General features: G+C 38.9%; 1 protein-coding gene across 2 annotated transcripts; it reads left to right on the forward strand.

The window, feature by feature from the left end:
• Positions 1-10543: 10543 nt before the first annotated feature.
• On the forward strand, positions 10544-20233 carry LOC107827832 (uncharacterized). Of its 2 annotated transcripts, XM_016655042.2 has the most exons (9): positions 10544-10819; positions 10931-11022; positions 11321-11392; positions 12075-12181; positions 12643-12698; positions 15105-15264; positions 16409-16480; positions 17102-17395; positions 19029-20233. In XM_016655042.2, exons 1-9 carry the CDS (start codon positions 10652-10654, stop codon positions 19901-19903), a joined length of 1896 nt encoding a protein of 631 aa, XP_016510528.1. In that variant the 5' UTR covers positions 10544-10651; the 3' UTR covers positions 19904-20233. The 2 variants fall into 2 exon arrangements, with proteins under 2 accessions (XP_016510528.1, XP_016510529.1); XM_016655043.2 differs by lacking the exons at positions 10544-10819; positions 10931-11022 and adding an exon at positions 11159-11234.
• Positions 20234-20446: the final 213 nt, after the last annotated feature.

Raw genomic sequence — 20446 nt, forward strand, 5'->3', positions numbered from 1 at the left:
AGTAAATCTCAGCACTGCATTCCATCCGCAGACTTACGGACAGGCTGAACGTACCATCCAGACGCTTGAAGATATGCTACGAGCATGTGTTCTAGATTTCAAGGGGAATTGGGATGACCATCTGGCACTTATAGAATTTGCCTACAATAATAGCTACCATTCCAGTATTAAAATGGCCCCGTATGAGGCACTGTACGGGAGGAGATGTAGATCACCAGTTGGATGGTTCGAAGTCGGTGAGACAGAATTATATGGGCCAGATTTGATTCACCAAGCCATTGAGAAGGTGAAAGTGATACAAGAGCGACTGAGGACGGCACAAAGCAGGCAAAAGTCTTATTCCGACGTCCGACGTCGTGATCTGGAATTTGAGGTTGGTGATTGGGTTTTCCTGAAAATCTCACTGATGAAGGGTGTTATGCGTTTTGGGAAGAAGGGTAAGTTGAGTCCGCGGTATATTGGGCCGTACAAAATTCTTCGACGAATTGGACAGGTTGCTTACGAGTTAGAATTGCCATCTGAATTGGAATTTGTCCACCCGGTATTCCATGTATCTATGTTGAGGAAATGTATTGGAGACCCTTCTCGGGTCGTCCCTATCAAAGATGTACAAGTTACAAAGGATCTATCATATGATGAAGTGCCAGTGGCTATATTAGATCGACAAGTCCGCAAGCTGAGAACAAAGGATGTAGCTTCCGTGAAAGTATTATGGAGGAACAAGAATATAGAAAAAAATGACATGGGAAGCAGAAGAGGAGATGAAGTCTAAATACCCTTACCTATTCCAGAGTGAAGATAACGAGGATGCCGGGGGAAAGAAGGACGCATTATAAGGTGAAACGGCTCTATGAGGTAAGCAATAGCTTGTGAATACTCTTTTTTTAATACAAAATGGTAATATGCAGATAATGTACATATCCATAATGCTTTGTATAGACTTGTAAGGCCATAGGTTAGGTTTAACTGCTTGCAAGTTTGGCTAGTGTCCATTTTATAGGGGAAACTCAGCCGGAAATCTCCGTCGGAATCCACAATGAGTTAGACACCCCATAAACCCTTACATTCGAGGACGAATGTTCCTAAGGGGGAGAGGGTGTTACAACCCAAATTCGCATACCATAGATCATGCCGTAAGTTAGTCGACGTAAATCCAAGAAGAGATTATCTTTGAGATGATAAGAAGTTAATCCTATTGGTCTTAAACGATACAAGGGTGTATAAGAGTGGTTAACAAGTATTTGAAGTTAAACGAATCAAGGATGTTGTAACTCGTATTTTCGGATAACACTAGAGGTGATTAATTATCCCAAGAGGTCTTGTTTTAATGTATTTGAATCATATAATATCCGTATCATAAGTCTTGAAGTCAAGCGAGTTATGAAACAAAAGTCGATAAAAGTTGTCGCAACTTAGGTTTATAATTTTACTTAAACTTTAGGTCAAATGTTACTGCATTTTTCTCCCAATGTGCTTGGAATTATGGGGTTATCTACCTATCAAATTGAAGATCTACGAGTCTAGTTTCCAACGCATTAAACCGTTCGTCGATACGATCTCGGAATAGAGAGATATTCGCGTTTTCGCGAGAGTGCGCCAAGCTGCTCTCTATGGGGCCCACAAAGGCGGTTTAAGACATATGGACATATATAAGATACCTCAACCCCGTTTTAAGTCATTATTTTTCAGTATATTCAGACCTTATAACCCTAAAAACAGTCTCTCAAGGTTCTCTCATGATCCAAGACCCAAACAAAGGGCAAACAACACAAATCAAATGTCGGGAATCCCGTGGCGCTAGTAAGTTTCTTTTCTTCTTGTTGTTGCTGATTTTTGTGTTGTTACAGCTCGTGTGGGAGGTTGTTTTAAGTGTTTTATGTCCTTTAAATACACCTTCAAGTTTTTAATATCAACCCTAGGTGATTTCAAGTCTTCTAAAGTAATTCTAGTGCCGAAAAACCCGAATTAATTGCTAGTTTTGCTTCCTTGTTCTTGTGGAAGAATTGAAGGGATATTTCGTGGAAAATTAAGGTCAAATTGGAGTTGTTCTTTCTGTTTAAAGGTAAGTAACCTCTTACTCTATATATATTTAAGATTATCCAAGTTGCAGCTAAGTCGTTGAAGCTAGAACTTGTGAAATATATATCGAAAGGCTTGGTAGTAATGTTGTTGGTTGGTGGACTATTTTGGAGGCTCAATATGATTATTAATGATGTTGTTTGGGCTGTTTGGTGATTGTATTGACTTGTGGGAAGTCATATAAATAGGGGAGGTGCTGTCCGTTTCATCGTAAAATAGGTTGTGGTCGATACATAATAGTTACGACGCTTAAACGATAATAATAGTGTCATTTGTCTTATTGTAGACTAAGGAGTCGTGACATTTGCATAGCTTGAGGTTGGGCAGTATATACAAGGTATGTGAGGCTATCCCCTTCATTCTTTTGCACGACTCCGATTGTACATAATATAATGAACGAGCTCCCAAAGATACTCTACTCTTAGAAGCTAGCAGTACTTACATTGCTGCCCTTCTTATGAAACGATTGATATTGATGTTACTTCTCTTATTCTTATATTATCAATGTTGTTGGTAGTTCCTGATTCTTATAAGATTCTTGATGAAGAGTTAATCCTAATAACGTGTACGAAGGATACCAACCTTATGTCACTCCGAAAGGTTCAAAATATGATTCCAATGAGTCCAGCATGCATCATATATATGTATCTATTTTACTCTACCGAGCCGCGCTATAGTCGGCCGGGTACGGCACCTATTGTGCAACCACTGATCAGTTGGATTTTACCGAGCTGCACGTGGCCGGGTACGATTCTACCGAGCCCTATGATGGCCGGGTACATTTTACCGAGCCTATTATGGCCGGGTACGATATGATGATGGTGATGCCCGCAAAGGCGTATGTTTTAAAAGTTCATGTATATATATGTATGTATCATGTATTTCATGTCAGTAGCCCTCAGAGGTACCCAGATGTCACAGGTTGTATATTCTCTATCCCTGTTTACATTACTGTTCTTACTTATGCTTTCTTGCCTCACATACTCAGTACTTTATTCATACTGACGTCCTTTTTATTTGTGGACGCTGCATGTCGTGCTGCAGGTCCTGATAGACAGGTAGACGTAGCTCCCCCACCACAGTAGGCTGTCCAGTTCAGCGGTTATTGGCGAGATCCCTTCTCCGGACTTGCCGTGGTCTTGGTATGCATTTTTGTTATAGACATTATGGGTATGTCGGGGCCCTGTTCCGGCAATGTTGTAGCACTTATGTTCCTTTAGAGGCTCATAGATAGGTGTCGACTTATGTATGGTTTAGAATGCCTTTTCGGCTGATTTTTGTTGTATAGTCTTTCATGGCATCATGATAGCTCGTACCTTATATATAGTTTCTTGACAGTCTTGTCGTCCCATGTTATGTATGTTCATGACATTATCTTTCATTGTTGGATGTTCATGATCCATGTCTACTATTTATATTGATCTTGTCGGCCCTTAAAGATAATAAGGAAGGTTAGATAAAATGTACGTTGGTGCTCGGCAAGTATGGCCCGGGTGCTAGTCATGACCCTCCAGTTGGGTCGTGACATAATACCTCTCCATCATTTGCTTTTGGGCCAACATCCTCACGTATGCCAAATCTTGGTGCTCCTCAAGTAAATCTAGCTTGACCAGCAATGCTTCATTGTTCACTTCTTTATTTGCCCCGGTAAAACCTTAAGGTCGGCTCCCCCACTTCTACTAGTATCAAAGCCTCCGAACCGTATATGAGCAAAAAGGGTGTTTCACCCGTTACTCGACTTTGCAGTGATCTGATATGCCCATGGCACTCCCGGGAGCTCATCTGGTCATTTGCCATTGGCATCTTCTAACTTTGTTTTAATGTTTTGAAGAATTAGCTTGTTGGTTGACTCCGCCTGTTTGTTAGCACTCGGGTGGTACGGAGAAGATGTGATCCGTTTGATCTTTAGTCCTTCTAGAAGCTTTGTGATTTTAGAACCTACGAGATGTGACCCATTGTCACAACCAATCTCCTTTAGTATTCTAAATCGGCAGATTATGTGGTCCCATATGAAGTCAACCACTTCTCATTCTTTGATTTTTGGTAAGCACCTACTTCAACCCATTTAGTAAAATAATTTGTTAAAACTAAAAGAAATCTTACCTTCCCTCACCCTTGCGGTAAGGAACCAACTATGTCCATCCCCCATTTTATGAATGGCCATGGGGACACCACCAAATGCAAAAGTTTTGCTGGTTGATGCACTAATTGTGTATGATGTTGACACTTGTCGTACTTTTATACTAATACCTTTGCATCCTGTTCCATTCGGGGCCACTAATAGCCAGCCCTGACTAACTTGAGAACTAACGAGTCTGCACCGGAGTGGTTTCTGCAGACTCCTTTGTGGACTTCTCTCATCACATAGTCTGCCTCCGAGGCCCCTAGGCACCGAGCCAATGGTCCTTGGAACGATCTCTTGTATAGATGTTCATAAATAAGGCAGTAACGAGTTGCTTTCATTCGTTGGATCCTCGGGTAATTTACCATGCATGAGATATTCAATGAACTCATTCCTCCAATCCCATATTAAGTTGGTGGAATTTACTTCGCAGTGGCCGTCCACATCTAACACCGAATGCAACAATTGGATGACCATACCGAAATCTGATCCTCTCATCTCTATGGATGACCCCAAATTAGCCAATTCGTCTGCCTCCACATTTTCCTCCCTCGAAATGTGGACGATTGACCACTCTCGAAATCGTGTAAGTAATGCTTGAACCTTGTTCAAGTACTGTTACATTCATTCTTACTTTATGTCAAAAAATCCATACACTTGGTTTACCACCAGCTGGAAGTAGGACTTTACCTCGATGACCTCAGAACCTAGTCCCCGAGATGGTTTAGGTCCTACAACCAAAGCCTCATACTCAGCTTCACTGTTAGTTAATGGTTACAGTTCTGATGGCCTATCTTAGGGTTTCCCCTGAAGGAGTGATTAGAACTACTCCGAGACCGGACCCTTTTATGCTAGAGGCTCCATCTGTAAACAAGGTCCAAACTCCCGATGTCATTCCCGACACCAACACCTGCTTCCTTAGTAGCCAAAGGCATTAATCCCGGACTGAATTCGGCCAAAACTTGTGACTTAATTGTAGTCCTCGATTTATATTCAATATCGAACTCGCTGACTTCGACTGCCCATTTAGCCAAATGGCCTGACAACTTAGGCTTATGAAGGACATTCCATAAGGGAAAGGTTGTAACAACAGCTATTGGGTGACACTAAAAATAAGGCCTAAGCTTTCGAGAAGCAACTACAAGAGCTAAGGCTAAATTTTCAAGGTGCGGATAACGAGTCAATGCTCTTGATAATATTTTACTAACATAATAAACAGGAAATTGCGTACCTTCTTCTTCTCGGACCAAAACGGCACTTACGACTACTTTCGAGACCGCTAAATAAATTAGTAGTTGTTCACCTTCCCCTAGTTTTGACAACAACGGAAGGCTGGATAGGTACCTTTTTAGGTCCCTCAGTGTCTGTTGCCGTTCCGGAGTCCATACGAAGTTGTTCTTCTTTTTCAAAAGTGAGAAGAAGTGGTGGACTTTTTTCCAAGGACCTTGAGATAAATATGTTGAGAGTTATCAACCTACTGGTCAGCCTCTGTACTTCCTTCACACTTATTAACTGGTCCAGGATGTCCTCGATGCCTTTGATTTTGTCAGGGCTTACCTCGATCCCTCTTTGTGAGACCAGAAAACCCAAATATGTATCGGAGCCAACCCGAAGGCATACTTCTCCGGGTTGAGTTTCATGTTGTACTTCCTCAGAATGTCGAACGTCTCTTGGAGATATTTAATATGATCTCCTGCATTTAAAGACTTAACTAATATGTCATCAATATATACCTCCATCGTCTTACCTATCTGTTTTTAAAACATCTTATTAACGAGCCTCTGATATGTGGCTCAGCATTTTTGAGCCCAAAAGGCATCACATTGTAGCAATATGTGCCAAAGTTTGTGATGAAAGAAGTTTTTTCTTGATCTTCCAGGTCCATCCTAATCTGATTATACCCGAAATAAGCATCAAGGAAACTCATTAACTCGTGTCCGGCCGTAGTATCAATCATTTGGTCAATGTTCGGCAACGAGAATAAGTCTTTGGGGCACGCTTTATTTAAATCCTTATAGTCCACACACATCCTAAATTTGTTATTATTTTTAGGTACTACAACTACGTTAGCTAAACATTCCAGGTACTTTACCTCTTGAATTGAACCGATGTTAAGTAGTCGAGTTACCTCTTCTTTAACAAATTTGTTCCTGACTTCTGCTATCGGATGTTTCTTTTGCCCTATCGATGGGAAGTTTGGATCCAAACTTAGTTTGTGGAATGCTACCTCCAATGAAGTACCTATCATATCTGAGTGCGATCACACAAAGCAGTCAACGTTAGCCTTAAGAAAATTTATAAATTCTAACCCGAGTTCGGGATTTAACCCCGTTCCCAGATGAAATTTTCTTTCCAAAATTTCCTCGTACAAGGCCACTTGCTCGAGTTCTTCCATAGTTGATTTGGTCGCGTCTGTCTCCTCCGGTACCTGAAAAGATCTTGGTACATGATATAATTTCAACAACTCCTCTTTTTTGTCACCTTTGATTGGGATGAGAGAAGGCATCAGTTCCTGTAATTGCTATTTGTTGGATTCTCTATCCTTGCTGCTGGAAATGGTTACAACGTTCATCTCCCTTGCCGCTGGTTGGTCTTCTCTTATCTATTTGATTCCTTCAGGTGTCAGAAATTTCAACAATTGGTGATAGGTCGAGGGCACAATCTTCATCTTGTGTATCCACGGCCTTTCGAGGATCACATTATAGCCCATGTCACCATCTACCACTTCGAACAAAGTGGTCCTCGTTACCTCTTCGGCGTGCGTGGGCAGAAAAATTTCTCCTCGGGTTGTGACACTCGTTAGGTTGAAGACGGCTAGAAGTTTTGTCCTCGGAATGATGTTCTCGGTCAACTTTGCTTGTTCCAGGACCCTCCATTATATGATATTGGCTGAACTCCCTAGATTGACCAAAACACACTTAATTTTGAAATCTATGACGTTAAGTGAAATTACCAGCGCGTCATTTTACGGTAGGAGAAGTCCATAAACATCTTCTTCCGTGAGGGTGATGTCATCTTCCAAGACTTCCCGAATCCTCTTGCCATGAGTTAATGATATTTTCGTCTTTTTTGCTACCGAAAATGTCACCCCATTGACCTTGCTCCCTCCGAAGATCATGTTGATTGCCATACGATGTGACCTCGGTGCTGTCTTTGATGGTTCCGCATTGTCCCGACTTCTACCATAATTGTTTTTGGTGCAGTCATTTAAGAATTCTCTAAGATGGCCATTCTTCAACAAAGTCGTCACCTCCTCACGAAGATGTTGGCAGTCCCCAGTTCTATGGCCGTGAGTTCCATGGAATTCACACCACAAATTAGGATCTCTTTGACTGGGGTCCGATCGAATTGGTTTCAGAAATTGTGCATCTTTGATATTCCTCATCGCTGACACCAATTCTACCAGGCTGATGTTAAAGTTGTAATCTAATAACCTGGGATATCTGGGATCTCGGGATCCTGGCACCTCTTTTTCTTGCAACGATTTGTTATTCCGTCCATGATCCGTCCTTCTGTCAGAAGCAAACCTATCCGACGACTAAAATCCTTTATTGTTATGCCCATCGGGCCTCTCATACGGTAGGAAATGACCCTTAGAGGACCTCCAATCTGCATCAAAGTTATTTTTAAACTTATCCTGATTTTTATCACGACCCCATCCCGTGGATGACACTGAGGAACCAAGTTGATCATCCTCTATCCTTATCTTCGACTCGTAGCGATTATGGACACCTGCCCATGTGGTTTCTTGGAACTCGAGCAAGCTCTCCTTCAATTTTTCGGGAGACATCGGAACTTAGTGGATTTAGACCCTTTGTGAATGTCTCCGCTGTCCACTCATCCGGAACTGCTGGTAGTAACATTCTTTCCTTCTAGAACCGGATTACGAATTCTCAAGCAGCTCGGATTCTCCTTGCGAAATCCTGAATATATCTGCCTTTCTGGCCTAGACCTTTCTTTCTCCAGCATGGGCTTTGATGAACGAATCTGCAAGCATTTCAAAAGAATCGATTGAATGCTCTCGTAAGAGGGAATACCATGTCAGAGCCTCCTTGATGAACTAATCTGCAAGCATTTCAAAAGAATCGATTGAATGTTCTTGAGCTAAGTCGTTTCCTTTCACTACCGTGGTGTAGGTCGTGATGTACTCATGTGGATCCGACGTCCCATCATACTTTGGTATATATGGAATTTTGAACCTTTTCGGGATCAACTCTGGTGCCGCACTTGGTTTAAACGGCAACTGAGTATACTTTTTTGAGTTTGGACCCTTTAACACCGGCATCGTGCCTGGAATCTGATCCATATGTGCATGAAACTCGTTTGTATTCTGGTCCATTCTTTCATTCATCTCTCTCATGAATCTCATGAGCTCGATTTTGAAAGGATCATTCAAGTTGTTATTCCCATATCAACTTCCCCCCCCCCCCCCTCATCGAAACCAACTTCATCCCTTAGAGTGTTGTTATCGATTCTTTGAGCCATCTGATTTGTGGGAACACTGGGAGGAACCGGAGCTCTTCCGTTGGCATTGTTAGAGGTACCCGACAAAGCTTGTTTTAATTCCGTCATCATCCGATCTTGTCTTGAGAGGTAATCCATGATTGCTTTTTGCGTTCTCTCAGGAGTTTGACCGTTTCAACAATGTGTTCATCCTCCGCATCATAAAGAGTTGGGCCCCACACATGCCGATGGTACTAACCTTCACGAATATGGGTTGTTTCATCCCCTTCGTTATGGGTCTCGCTGATTGAGTCATCACGCTGGGATGCCTCTTCGAGTTCATCGTGTGCTCCAACGTTGTAAGCGTTGTTGACATCATTAGCTACCATATCTGATTTTAACTAAGGAAAGAGTCAAAACTTTGTTAGTAACAAACGAATGGACCAAAGCAATTACGCAGCTGTCTATGCCCCACGGTGGGCGCCAAACTGTTTACCCGTAAAATGGTACAATTAAATTTATAGCGTAGTTTATAGACAAGTGAATCGATTTGATCCAAAAATAATAAATAAATAGGAACAAATATAAAATCAACGACTGAAATTAAAAGAGATGACAAGCCTGACTCAGAACTCAGTCTTTTCGAGAGCAAAAGTAAAAGCAATTGTGAAATTGTTTCGATCGAGCGCAATAAAATAATATATTATAGCTTTTGTGTGCAGAATGTTTCATGTCCCTATAATAGTTGTTAACCCTGCTACTTATAGCTCTATTTAGAGGAACAATATCCTAAAATCAAGCTCATCTTGAATGAGAATAAAATTGTCATTGATGGGTGCATAACGGCTGGCTTTAAATTCAAATATTCTCTGTAATGGCTGCCCAATGAACGTTACCCAATGACAATGCGACAAATCTTTACTATCGGTTATTTTGTCTTCGGAGCTTGTTTGACGTTGATCGGTAGTTGTTTGCAACCGGTGACAGTTGTTTGTTGACTCATATCCTACTTGTCTCCAATGCCACTTGTCGCATCGCCATTCGTCCAATTCTTATAAACCAGTTTTACCCATACATGTTTAAAATGGCAACTAAGTTATCATTTACGCCATCAGATAGCGAAACATTTGATATTAACTTTGCACTTTTTTAGCTTTTTGCTGATTGATATTAACTTTTCGAAAAGTTTTAAAATGACATATGCGAACATATATAAAATGTAATTTGAAGTTGAGGTTGACTCTCTATTTACCTATATAACCTGAAAATAATTTAAGCACTTCATTATAAAGCATTGAATCCGTATCATGTTTTACATGATCGTATTGATAAACGTAAACATATTTCTAGTACACACTCAAATGTTCATATAAATAATTGAGGCATCAAAGATATATAGTGAAACAAAATAGCTTATATCTCTGGCAAGGATTTGCAGTATTTTGAAAATCAATAAAAATAGAGATGAAATGCTTATAATCATTCACCTCCCAAAAATCTTGTATTTAAATCAATCCTCATGTTCGGGACCTTCCTAGTTTACTCATTATTTTGACCTTGACACCCTTCGTAAAATTACTAAATTGACTTTTCACTCTATTAGTTAGTCCAATCTTCGTTGAAAATAAGTAACCAACTTGTTATTCATGTAAATGGCTTTGTCACCACACATTTGGAGCTACCTTATGGAAAATTGTAAGTCTCATGATAAATTAGATTTAACATTTTATTCTAATATGTTAAAGCAAATTACATACTACTATTTTATCAATTAATGATATTAATCATAAAAATTTACTTGTAATTATCTCACTAGTAAATTAATTGTATAAAACAGAATAGAAATTCTTACTATATATTTTAAGTATACTATCGTATAAAATGACAATTCCCATGTGTATCACATAGTCCCTGAACCGGGCCAGAAAATGTCCTCTTGTCCGGCCCGGAGTTAAACCCCTTAAACCCTCGGACTCTCCTCCCTCATTCTTCTCAACTTCCTCTACAATGGAGTCTCTTCTAGGGTTTATCGAACCACCAGCTGACGACGAAATCGCTGAAACCAACTCTCAGGGATTCAAATTGGTGCCGTGGATAAGCTGGGATGAATGGAACTCTGTTCGAGATTCCCTTTTCTCTTCTTCTCCTCCTTCTGTTGCTTTTGCTCTTCAAAGGGTAAATAACTCCCAAAAGAAAAAAACGCTTTTTTCCTTCTATTTTTTTGCCCTAATAATTTTTTCTCTTGCTATAAATTTGAATTGAATACTTTTTTCTTGGGGATATTAGATATCGACGTGGAGGAGCAGAGGGTGCATTCCTGTTGCAGTAGAAGTTACAGCTTCAATTATTGAAATTCAGCAAAAAGATGCTTTTTTCAGGTCACTCTTTACTGATTCAACCCTTTTTTGTCCCAATTTATGTGATACACTTTCCTTTTTAATAGAATGATAGAATAATTTAACTTTTCGCTTTTCATTATAGCCATACAAATATCTATGTCTTGTTTTAGACCATAAGTTTCGATTTTTCAGAGCTCGTGCCTGGTCAAACAAGTTTACATAAATTGGGATGGAGGGAGTATATATTAGGAGTGAGTTGTTATGTTGATTTATCCTCTTATGTATATTGCTTGGGAGTCCTAAAATGAACATTGTTCTTGGTAATTCTTTTTTGCAGGAAGGACCTAGGTGGAAATGCTTTGCAATCAGAAGAAATGCTTTCTATGCTATATTGCATGGCAATTATGAGGTACATTTGTCACTAGTTTTTTTTTTAAAGAAAATTTTCCTCCGTTTGTGTGATTTGCGAGAATGCCCTTTTTTTTAATGGTAATATAACACCATTGTTAAAAAATTGTGATGTTATTTACACTTTGTTTTCTTTGTATTTTTAAAAGTTAAATAAATTTATTTTATTCATGTATACACCAAGATTGACTGAAAAAGTATATACGATATAAGTGTAGGCTAAACTACATTCATCTATCAAATTTTCCCAACTATCTTATACAACAAGTTATTCTCTCTTTATACCAAAAAATACAAGTGAAAAAGGGCAGCCTGGTGCACAAAGCATCCCGTGTTCACGGAGGGTCCGGGGAAGGGTCGTACCCCAAGGGGATGTGATGTAGGCAATCTACCCTGATGCAAGCATTCCACGGCTCGTATCATTCTAATAGTTATGGAATCTTCTCTTTCATTATGTACAGTACAAAAAATGACACAATCAGCAGTGTTTTCTTTGCAGTCTTGTTGGTCGAAATACCCGTTGTACACTTTTAAGTTTGTTCTTTAGTTAACTTTTCATCTTTGCCCTCTTATTTGTGAGGTTGTTGTGGCTAAAACGGTGGTATATTAGGATAGCAGTTGTGTGTGGGTGAGTGCGTTATTAGCTAGCAAAATCAGCATAATAATGATAACTACTTTTCAAGGCTTGTAAATGGCGTTGTTGAGAAGACCCGCAAGAAGACAGAAATCTCAATAGGTGAAGCAGCCAATGATATTGGAATTCCACGTATGTTGATTGATGTTCGCCATGGTGAGTGTTTATGCATATTTACAACTTCAAAACTGGCAGTTGTTGATTGTTATATGTAAGTCAGCCGTATAAAAAAAAGTTGTTAAAAGTGTACGTCAGTTTTCATTATCCACCGAGTTTTGAACCATGCGCCACTAGCCCTCAGGGATTTCTCGGTCATAAAAAGAAAATGTAAGTCAGTTTATACATAGCATCAACGAGTAGATTGCTAACCAAAAAAAGAGTAAAATTATTAGTCTTTGTGAGTGAGTAAGCTAGTAATAGAGATTTATCATATTAGATGCATCAACTTGTCCTCCTTCTGCATCTGCTGTAGGCTTAAAATAATTGGAAGCTATATATGATATGTTACTTAATTGCATCAGTTAGCAATATTAGTTTGGCTGTGGCTTATGATTTTCCAACGGAAATTCAAATTTGAAAAAGTTCCTTTCTTAAAAGTGGTTGCTATTTCCTTGTAGAGGGCTCTCATCGTGATCTTCCTTCACTGCAATTGGTCCATCTTGCCTCTACCAAGGTAGATATCTTTCTTTCCCTCTATAACCATTTTCTTAAATATGTGTCGTTTATTATATTATTACAGTCGAAGCTATGAATTCCTGATGTTCTATTTATCCAATAAAAAGGTTCTTGAAGTTCCATTCCACTTTGACATTTATAGTAGTATTTAGTGTAGTGATGGATTCTCTTCTAGAAATACAGAGATATTGAGGTTTATAGTGATAAAACTAATCAGAGGAGGCCAAATTATGTTTGCTGTAATCTAAAGTCTAGCTGCAACACTAGGTGTGAGATGATTTGCTTCAGGCTCGGTGTGGAGGGTCACTTTGGAACCTGTGCTAGCAGGCTGGGTAAGCTGTCCAATAGATTAGCTGAGGTGCTGCGATTTGGTCCAAACATCACCTATATAAAAAGAGACACATGCAGCATATCCTATTCTTTAGCGATAGATTTCTCATTCTCTAGTTATTGGAAAATGATTGATTCCTAAGTCTCTGTATTCTTTGTAGCTTTGTGGATCGTGTTATTCTTGTGATGCAGTTTTTTCTGCCTTAGTAATACTTATGAGATCCTCTTGGATAGCAGCAGGTTTTCCATTTTCTCTTGTTATTTTAGTAGGATCTAGGTTTTCTGCAGTATTTCTCAAAAAAAGGGATCTAGGTTTTCAGCAGTGATTTAAAATGAATTTGGAGCCGACTGAGTGAACTATTTGGTCTAAGAACATGACGTTTCATCTCTGATTGCATGATATCAGGCTATCAACTGAATAAGCTGCTTTTGAGTGGTAGATATCTTTGATCTGATCTGGACTGGGAAGCTTGCCAGTTGACAATATTATATTTTCAGGTTCCAGTGTTATTAAAGGCGCGCTTAAAACGCGCTTAAGCCTTGAAGCGAGGCTCAAAACATGTTGAACGCTTTGCCTCGCTTAGCGCGCACTTCAGTATTGTCATCAAGGCTCTAAGGCATACTTTTCCTTGCCAATGAGCATTATCCTGAAGAAGCGACACTAAACAATTGATATTTCACTTTATTGTAAATTTTATTCAATTTCGTTGTCCATATTTTTGCTTATAGATATTAGTGTTGGACTACACATACATATTTGCAGTTTTTTTCTATTTGCGCCTTTCTTCTTTAAAGCCCACGCTTTATTTTTGCGTTTTGCGCTTAAAGCCTCAACAGACCTTAGAGCTTTTTTGTGCTTTTCGCCTTTGATAACAATGTCAGGTTCTCAGACTATGAATAAATGTAAATGAGATTGACCTTAGCTGCTTTGGTTTTTCCTAGCAAGTATCAACTAGATGTGGAAGAAGAAAAATCTGAAGGAAACATTTTCTGGAAGATGATTTTTTTTTTGAGAATGAAAAACATTTTAAGAAGATAAAATAGAGAGAGCTGAAGGAAGCATGATCTTGCATCACATTTGTTATACTGAATAGCTGTGGACATTGTGGAGAAGTGTTGAAATGCTATAATGATTGGGTCATAAAGATGAAACTCTTTGCTGGAAACCTTCCTTGCACTTGATTGCAATGGTTTAGACAACATGTGATGTAGGCATGTCCATGGGCTGGGTGGAGCAGAATCCCGCTGACTGTCCATATCGACGACCTATGTTTGCTCGGACTGGGGTGCGGGTATCCAATCCGGGTGCGGATCTAGATGTCGGGTCCTTCATAATCTAAATTTTAAGATTCGGGAGTATGGATCCAAGTATGGATATTGGTGCGGGGATTCGGCTAAAAATAATTCAAAATTCGAAAAATAGATCTATAAAAATATCTTAAATTATGAGAAATATTCTGTGGTTGTGGAGTGCAGCTAATAATTCAATCTTTCATTTTAAGAATTTCTCAAGTTGTAGGCACTAGGCACTAGCAGGCAGCATCTTTTGCTCAAATTTGTCCGTGGATTGTGGTCAAAGTACCCGATCTCGATTGACCACACCTGGTACGAAACCCACACCCTTACCAGTACCAATGTCGTGTGAACACGGATGCGGCGACTAAAATGAAGATTCCGTGCAACATAGTCGACGACTGAGCATTCAGTGGCCTTGTTAAAATTCCAAGCGCATGTGGGTTTTGGCTGGACAATGTAGTTCTCTCTTTTTCTTTTTCTTTTTCTTTCCCCATACCAATAATTCAAATTTCTATCCTTGAGCCTTGTACAATCTTTTGAATCACATCAAGACCTTTAGTTACTGTCATCCATCCAAACTCTATACTTCTACAATTGATTAAATTAAAGCTGGAAAAGGTAATCTATTTGATATAATGGAGAATAAGTAGTAAACCAAAAATAAAACATGGTGACGAGTACACATTAAGTTTCTTTTCCTCATGTCTGTAAGAGTGAGTCGAGTGACAAACAGAAAGTCCCAGCTGGATCATGTTTTAAATGATGTCAATAATTTCAGGCACTTGACTGGTTGAAATCATATTATTGGGAACCTCAAAGCAAAGCAATTCGAAGGGATCCAACAGCCAATCTGAGGAAAGAAATCAAACACAGATTACTAGAGATGGCTTCCTTATTGGAAATGAAGCAGACTACCAGATCGAGTACTTCAGAAAAGCGTGAGTGAAGTTCTAACCTCTTGTTATATTATGGTGGTTTTGCCAAGTGATATTATCCATTGTTTAATCTTCTTGCATGAGGATTGTGATCTCCTTGACGGTACATTAACATTGTATTTTTGTAAGCACCTGTAGGTGGGGTACAGAGTATATGAATATCATCTAAATTAAAACCATTAAAGCACATTGTATGAATGTAAATATCACCATTACGATTGTCCTTGATGTGTTTTCATTATTTTTTTCATGTTTGAAAATGATTAATGGTCACATCAATAATTTCACTTTCAAATACTATGTCATATCTACATAATAAATTAAACAATCATTCAAAAATTCTGTCACTAAATTTGCTACACAATTCACTTTTGATGAAGAGAAAGCTCTTTCCACTTGCAACATCGACCAGTAATATCAGACAATTACCAGATGTTAATGATTTGTCTATTCTATTAAGTTTCACAGATCACGATTTGCACCAGTTTTTTAACTAACAGACGAAAATTAAAAAGTACCATTTGTTTAGAATAACACCCATTATTTTTCTCGTCTTATTTCTCTCTGTACTTCCACCTTTGAGACATTCAGAGGATGGCAACTGGATTTCACTAGATGGCACATCACTGAATGGAACCTCTATTTTGCTCTTAAATCTCATTGAACTATTTCTTTTCATTTTGGTGCAACCGTGCAAGTTCTTTCTCATCGTCTTGGTAAAACATAAAAGATACCGTGATTTTGTTGATAGTTAGTTTTCCTGATTTTTGTGTAGAAGTGTTGATTCTAATCGCTGGAGGATCCCATTTTTCGTCATTGATATTTTGCTTGAACAAGTGTTCACAGCTATGTAATCTTTGTTCTTGCTATCCATTGCGAAGTTATTGTCATAGTTTGTTACTGTTTCACGCCTGTATGTGCTGAATGGTTTTGAGTTAGTCCTGCAACTGGAATTGTTCTCATTAAAAACAAAGGAAAAGGAAAAGGAAGCGTACTTTGTACATGGAGTTGATTGACATTATGATCAGCCAATACAACTTCTTGCTGGGCTTATTCTTTTGTTTCCCTTTTCCTTTTGAAAAGATAAGTAGTGCAAAAGTTTCGGCTTTTCTCCTAGTTTTCCAATAAGTTTGTTTCTATTATACAGGAATCAGACTGGCGCAGCTTTGTGCAAGAAACAAGTTTCTCCCTGTCACCTCTGGGTTGCTACCATGTTCTGGTAATTTTATTCAGCTTCAAGTCTCTAAGTCCACGGTTCATGTCTGTGGCAGTGTTGCTGCATCTGCTTTTATGAAGTGTGCTTTAGAACAATTTCTCTGCCTGTTTTGAAAATCTATCGCACACAAAAGTAGTGACACTTACAGTGATTTTCTCTTTCCTCCTTTGTAACTATTTTGGGAAAGCTGAGGATTAAACCTTGGAACTATTAAAGCTTCGTACAATGACAATTTTATGCACTGAGTGCATTAGCAAGTTGATGCTTTGAAAAAATTAGTGTATCCTTTGAGGATTACAAATGCTCACAGTCACATCCTTTAGGATTCAGGACTGTCCAGTTATCAGTTACCACCATTTAGGTTTTTTCGAAGGTTCTAGTTATTGTAGAATTTAGCATCTTTGGTCAATTAACTTTCGTGCAGTGATATCTGTATAAATTCTGTGTGGCTTGAAAGTCAAAATGGTATTTAGAATATAGAGTTGCTTCCTGCAAAGTTTGTTATGTATGATGCTTAATTGATGAAAATGATTTGCACTGATTATTGATGGCATATGCTTTAGCATCTGCATATTTATTGTGTTTTAGGTGGTCTTAAGTTTTCTGGAATAATTTGTGTTTCAGGTTCTAAGAAACAGATTACCAGAGCTACCAAAGCCGTTCTACGATTATATACTTCCTCTTCTTCCGAAGTGATATCTGTGCTTTTGGAACTTATGCTGCAGCCATTAGATTCCCCAAATGGGGAGTTGGTGAATGCTTTGAAATTCCATGGAATCATTGACAGCCAAAGTGCATATGATTATTGGAAACCAATACTGAAAAAACTGTCAAATAGAGAACCAGAGTTGCTTCTGACTCTTCTGCAGGCAGCTCTTGACAAAATCGAGACTTTGGAGGCCATGAAATATGAACTTGGTAAGTGAAATTCTGGTTTGAGACATCTAAGGCAGCATTTTTTCACTTCCGTTATTACTTGTGCTTGGTCTTGTTGTAAGATGCACTTAGTAATATGCCTGGGACTCAGAAACATGGAATTATGCATGTTCTCGTATGCAGTTAATCAACTTTGAAATTGATAAACTAGGCGCTGGGAGCTACATTAAATAGTGTGTTTTGACTGGATTTCCCTTTAGATCTCGTTTCATCTATGCTAAATATTCCAAATGCTTCAAGCGGTCGGTTGGTTCGCAAACTAGTGATACAGGCATTATATATAGAGGGATGATATGCATAAAAACTGTTAAGCGGAGATTCTAATACCAAATTCCAGAATTAGCTTTAAATGTTTTTATATGCTAAAACAAGGCGCCTTACTTCAATTGTATTTCTCACTTTAGGTGCTCTTACCAAATATGAATATTACAACAACAACAACAACCCAGTGTAATCCCACTAATGGGGTATGGGAAGGGTAGTTTGTACTCAGACCTTACCCCTACCCAGGGGTAGAGAGGTTGTTTCCGATAGACCCTCGGCTCCCTCCCTCCAAGAACTCCCACCTTGCTCTTGAGGCGACTCGAACTCACAACCTCTTGGTTGGAAGTGGAGGGTACTCACCACTAGAGCAACCCACTCTTGTCTTACCAAATATGAATATTCTTATTTGATATTCTATTAAAGGCTAAGTTGCTCGGACTCTTCACTTTCAGTGCCGCACCCGTGTCGACACGACGTGGGTGTGGGTATGGGTGTGAGATCCGTGTCGGATCTGGTCAACCGATTTTGGGTACTTTTACCAAAATCAACGGAGAAATTTGGGACAGACACAATGATTTTTGAAAACAAATCAAAAGCTTTGGTGATATGGAAGAAAATGGAATACCTTGTATATATAAATTTCTATGTCAGTCCTTTTCCTTTTATCTCCTTCTAAAATTCTACTCTTGTTCAATATTTTCTCCTTTTCGGAATACCTTGTAAGTTTTTCACATAATGTCTCATAATTTAGACATTTTTATAACTCTATTTTTAAATAATTAAATTATTTTTAGCCGAATCCCCACACCCGTATCCGTACCTGGATCCGTACCCCCGAATCTTTAAATTTAGATCACGAAGGATCTGACCTTTAGATCTGCACCCGTATCGGACACCCGTACCCGAGTCCGAGCAACTTAGATTAAAGGCAGGGGTACGGTCCGCGTACACTCTACCCTCCCCAGACCCCACTTGTGAGACTACACTGGGTATGTTGTTGTTATTCGATATTCTATCCGTTATGAAATGTTATGTAGATTCTCTTATAAGTTATGCAAGTAGTATTATTTATGGACAAATGAAAATGGTGACCAGACATTATACTAGTAATGTAGAGGCTAGAATGATTGTATTAGTAATGCTAAGTTTTATGCCGAGTTATATTTTCTTATGTGAGAGACCAGACGAGCCACGGGTGTTTTAGTTGAGCAGAGTGCATTTGAAGTTGATCTTAGTTGAACCAGAGTTGCTATGATGCTTCTCTAGTTTTATTTTAATTTTATTTGCTTGTCTAACAAAATGGGTTTTAGCGTTTTATTGATGACTCGTTTCTCTAATGAATCATTGTCAGGTGAAAATTGCTTTTTAGAAAATGAAAATGAATCTCTCCGAATTCAACTATTATTCTATCTGTGTGAAGAGGTAGTTGGAAATCTGAAGACACTGAAGCCTCTTAACCGTAGTGATTCTGCTGCTGACAGGGAAGATTCTTCAAGAAAACTTGGTCTTCCAGAGGCAACGCTGCAACAAATATTACGTAAATGTTTACTTTTGTCCTCTCACACCAATAATCAGCTGATGGATTCAGCTCTGGTCATTGCTCAGATTATGGGAAGGAGTTCTTTATTCCATAAGTTAAATAAGCTCTGCTCACTGAGCGTATTTGATTCAGAGATTATTCACTCGGATCCTTTCACCAATATTTCGGAAAGCTTCCTACTATCCAGGGGGGAAGATTCTCTTCGCCAGGCTGCTCAGAAGCTAGAACTAATTAAGTGCCGAGTTGTGAAGGGCAATAACGTGAAGACAGCAGATGCCGGGAGCAGATGGGTAGTTGCAGAAGCATGGAAACCATGCCCCATTGGTATGCTGCCCCATACATTTGGTTCTACTGGCCGCCTTCCGATTCTTGATTTTGTTGATGATTCAGCAGAAGTTGCAAAATCATCCGACAATGAAATCCCAGAAACTGATAAATGTGGATGCAAGCGGGATGCTTCCTCTGCGATTGAATGCTTGGACGACCATCCTAGTATTAAGAAAATGAGGAAGACAGAGGAGCCTGGTGATAGCAACAACGACAGGGATTCTCTCTCGGATAAAAATGGCAACGACGACATGCCTTTGGAAGGTTCAAAAGGCCACCTGCTGATTGGTGGAGTCTGGAAAAAGGTTTCAACGGAGGAGCTGCAAGATATTGCAAGATCTGTGAAGATTTTGATTTAATCAAAAGCCTTGTGAGACGGCTTCGCTTTGGCAGGGGGTGAGAGCAAAATGAAAAGGTTTCTGCTTGTGTTGCACGTCTGCCACCAATTTTGCAGCTTGTAAAATTTTTTGTCAATGGATTTTGCTTGTAATCTCCAAGAAATTTTAATTTTTCTGTTACCTGCTTAACACCACTGTTAATTTTTATATATTAATACTATAAATTTGATTATGCTACAATTGACATTGTTTTATACTAAATTCTAAGTGTAATATTAATACATGTATCACTCATAGGTGACGGATATGTGCTTACTATTGTTTCTGTTGTTACTCATAAACTTCTCTTTATCCATCGCCTGTTAGCTTTGTTATCTATCGCCAGCTGCTAATGATATTTATACTATTGATTTTATTAATAACAAATGTTCGAAACAAAAGGTGTATTTGGTATGATGGAAAATATTTTCTAACTTTTTTATGTTTGATTGGCTTAAATGTTTTGAAAAACATGTTTCTCATGAACTTATCCTTGGAAAATATTTTCCAGAATTCTTTTCCAAT

The sequence above is a fragment of the Nicotiana tabacum genome, chromosome 23, assembly GCF_000715075.1.
Source record: "Nicotiana tabacum cultivar K326 chromosome 23, ASM71507v2, whole genome shotgun sequence".
NCBI classification, from domain to species: domain Eukaryota; kingdom Viridiplantae; phylum Streptophyta; class Magnoliopsida; order Solanales; family Solanaceae; genus Nicotiana; species Nicotiana tabacum.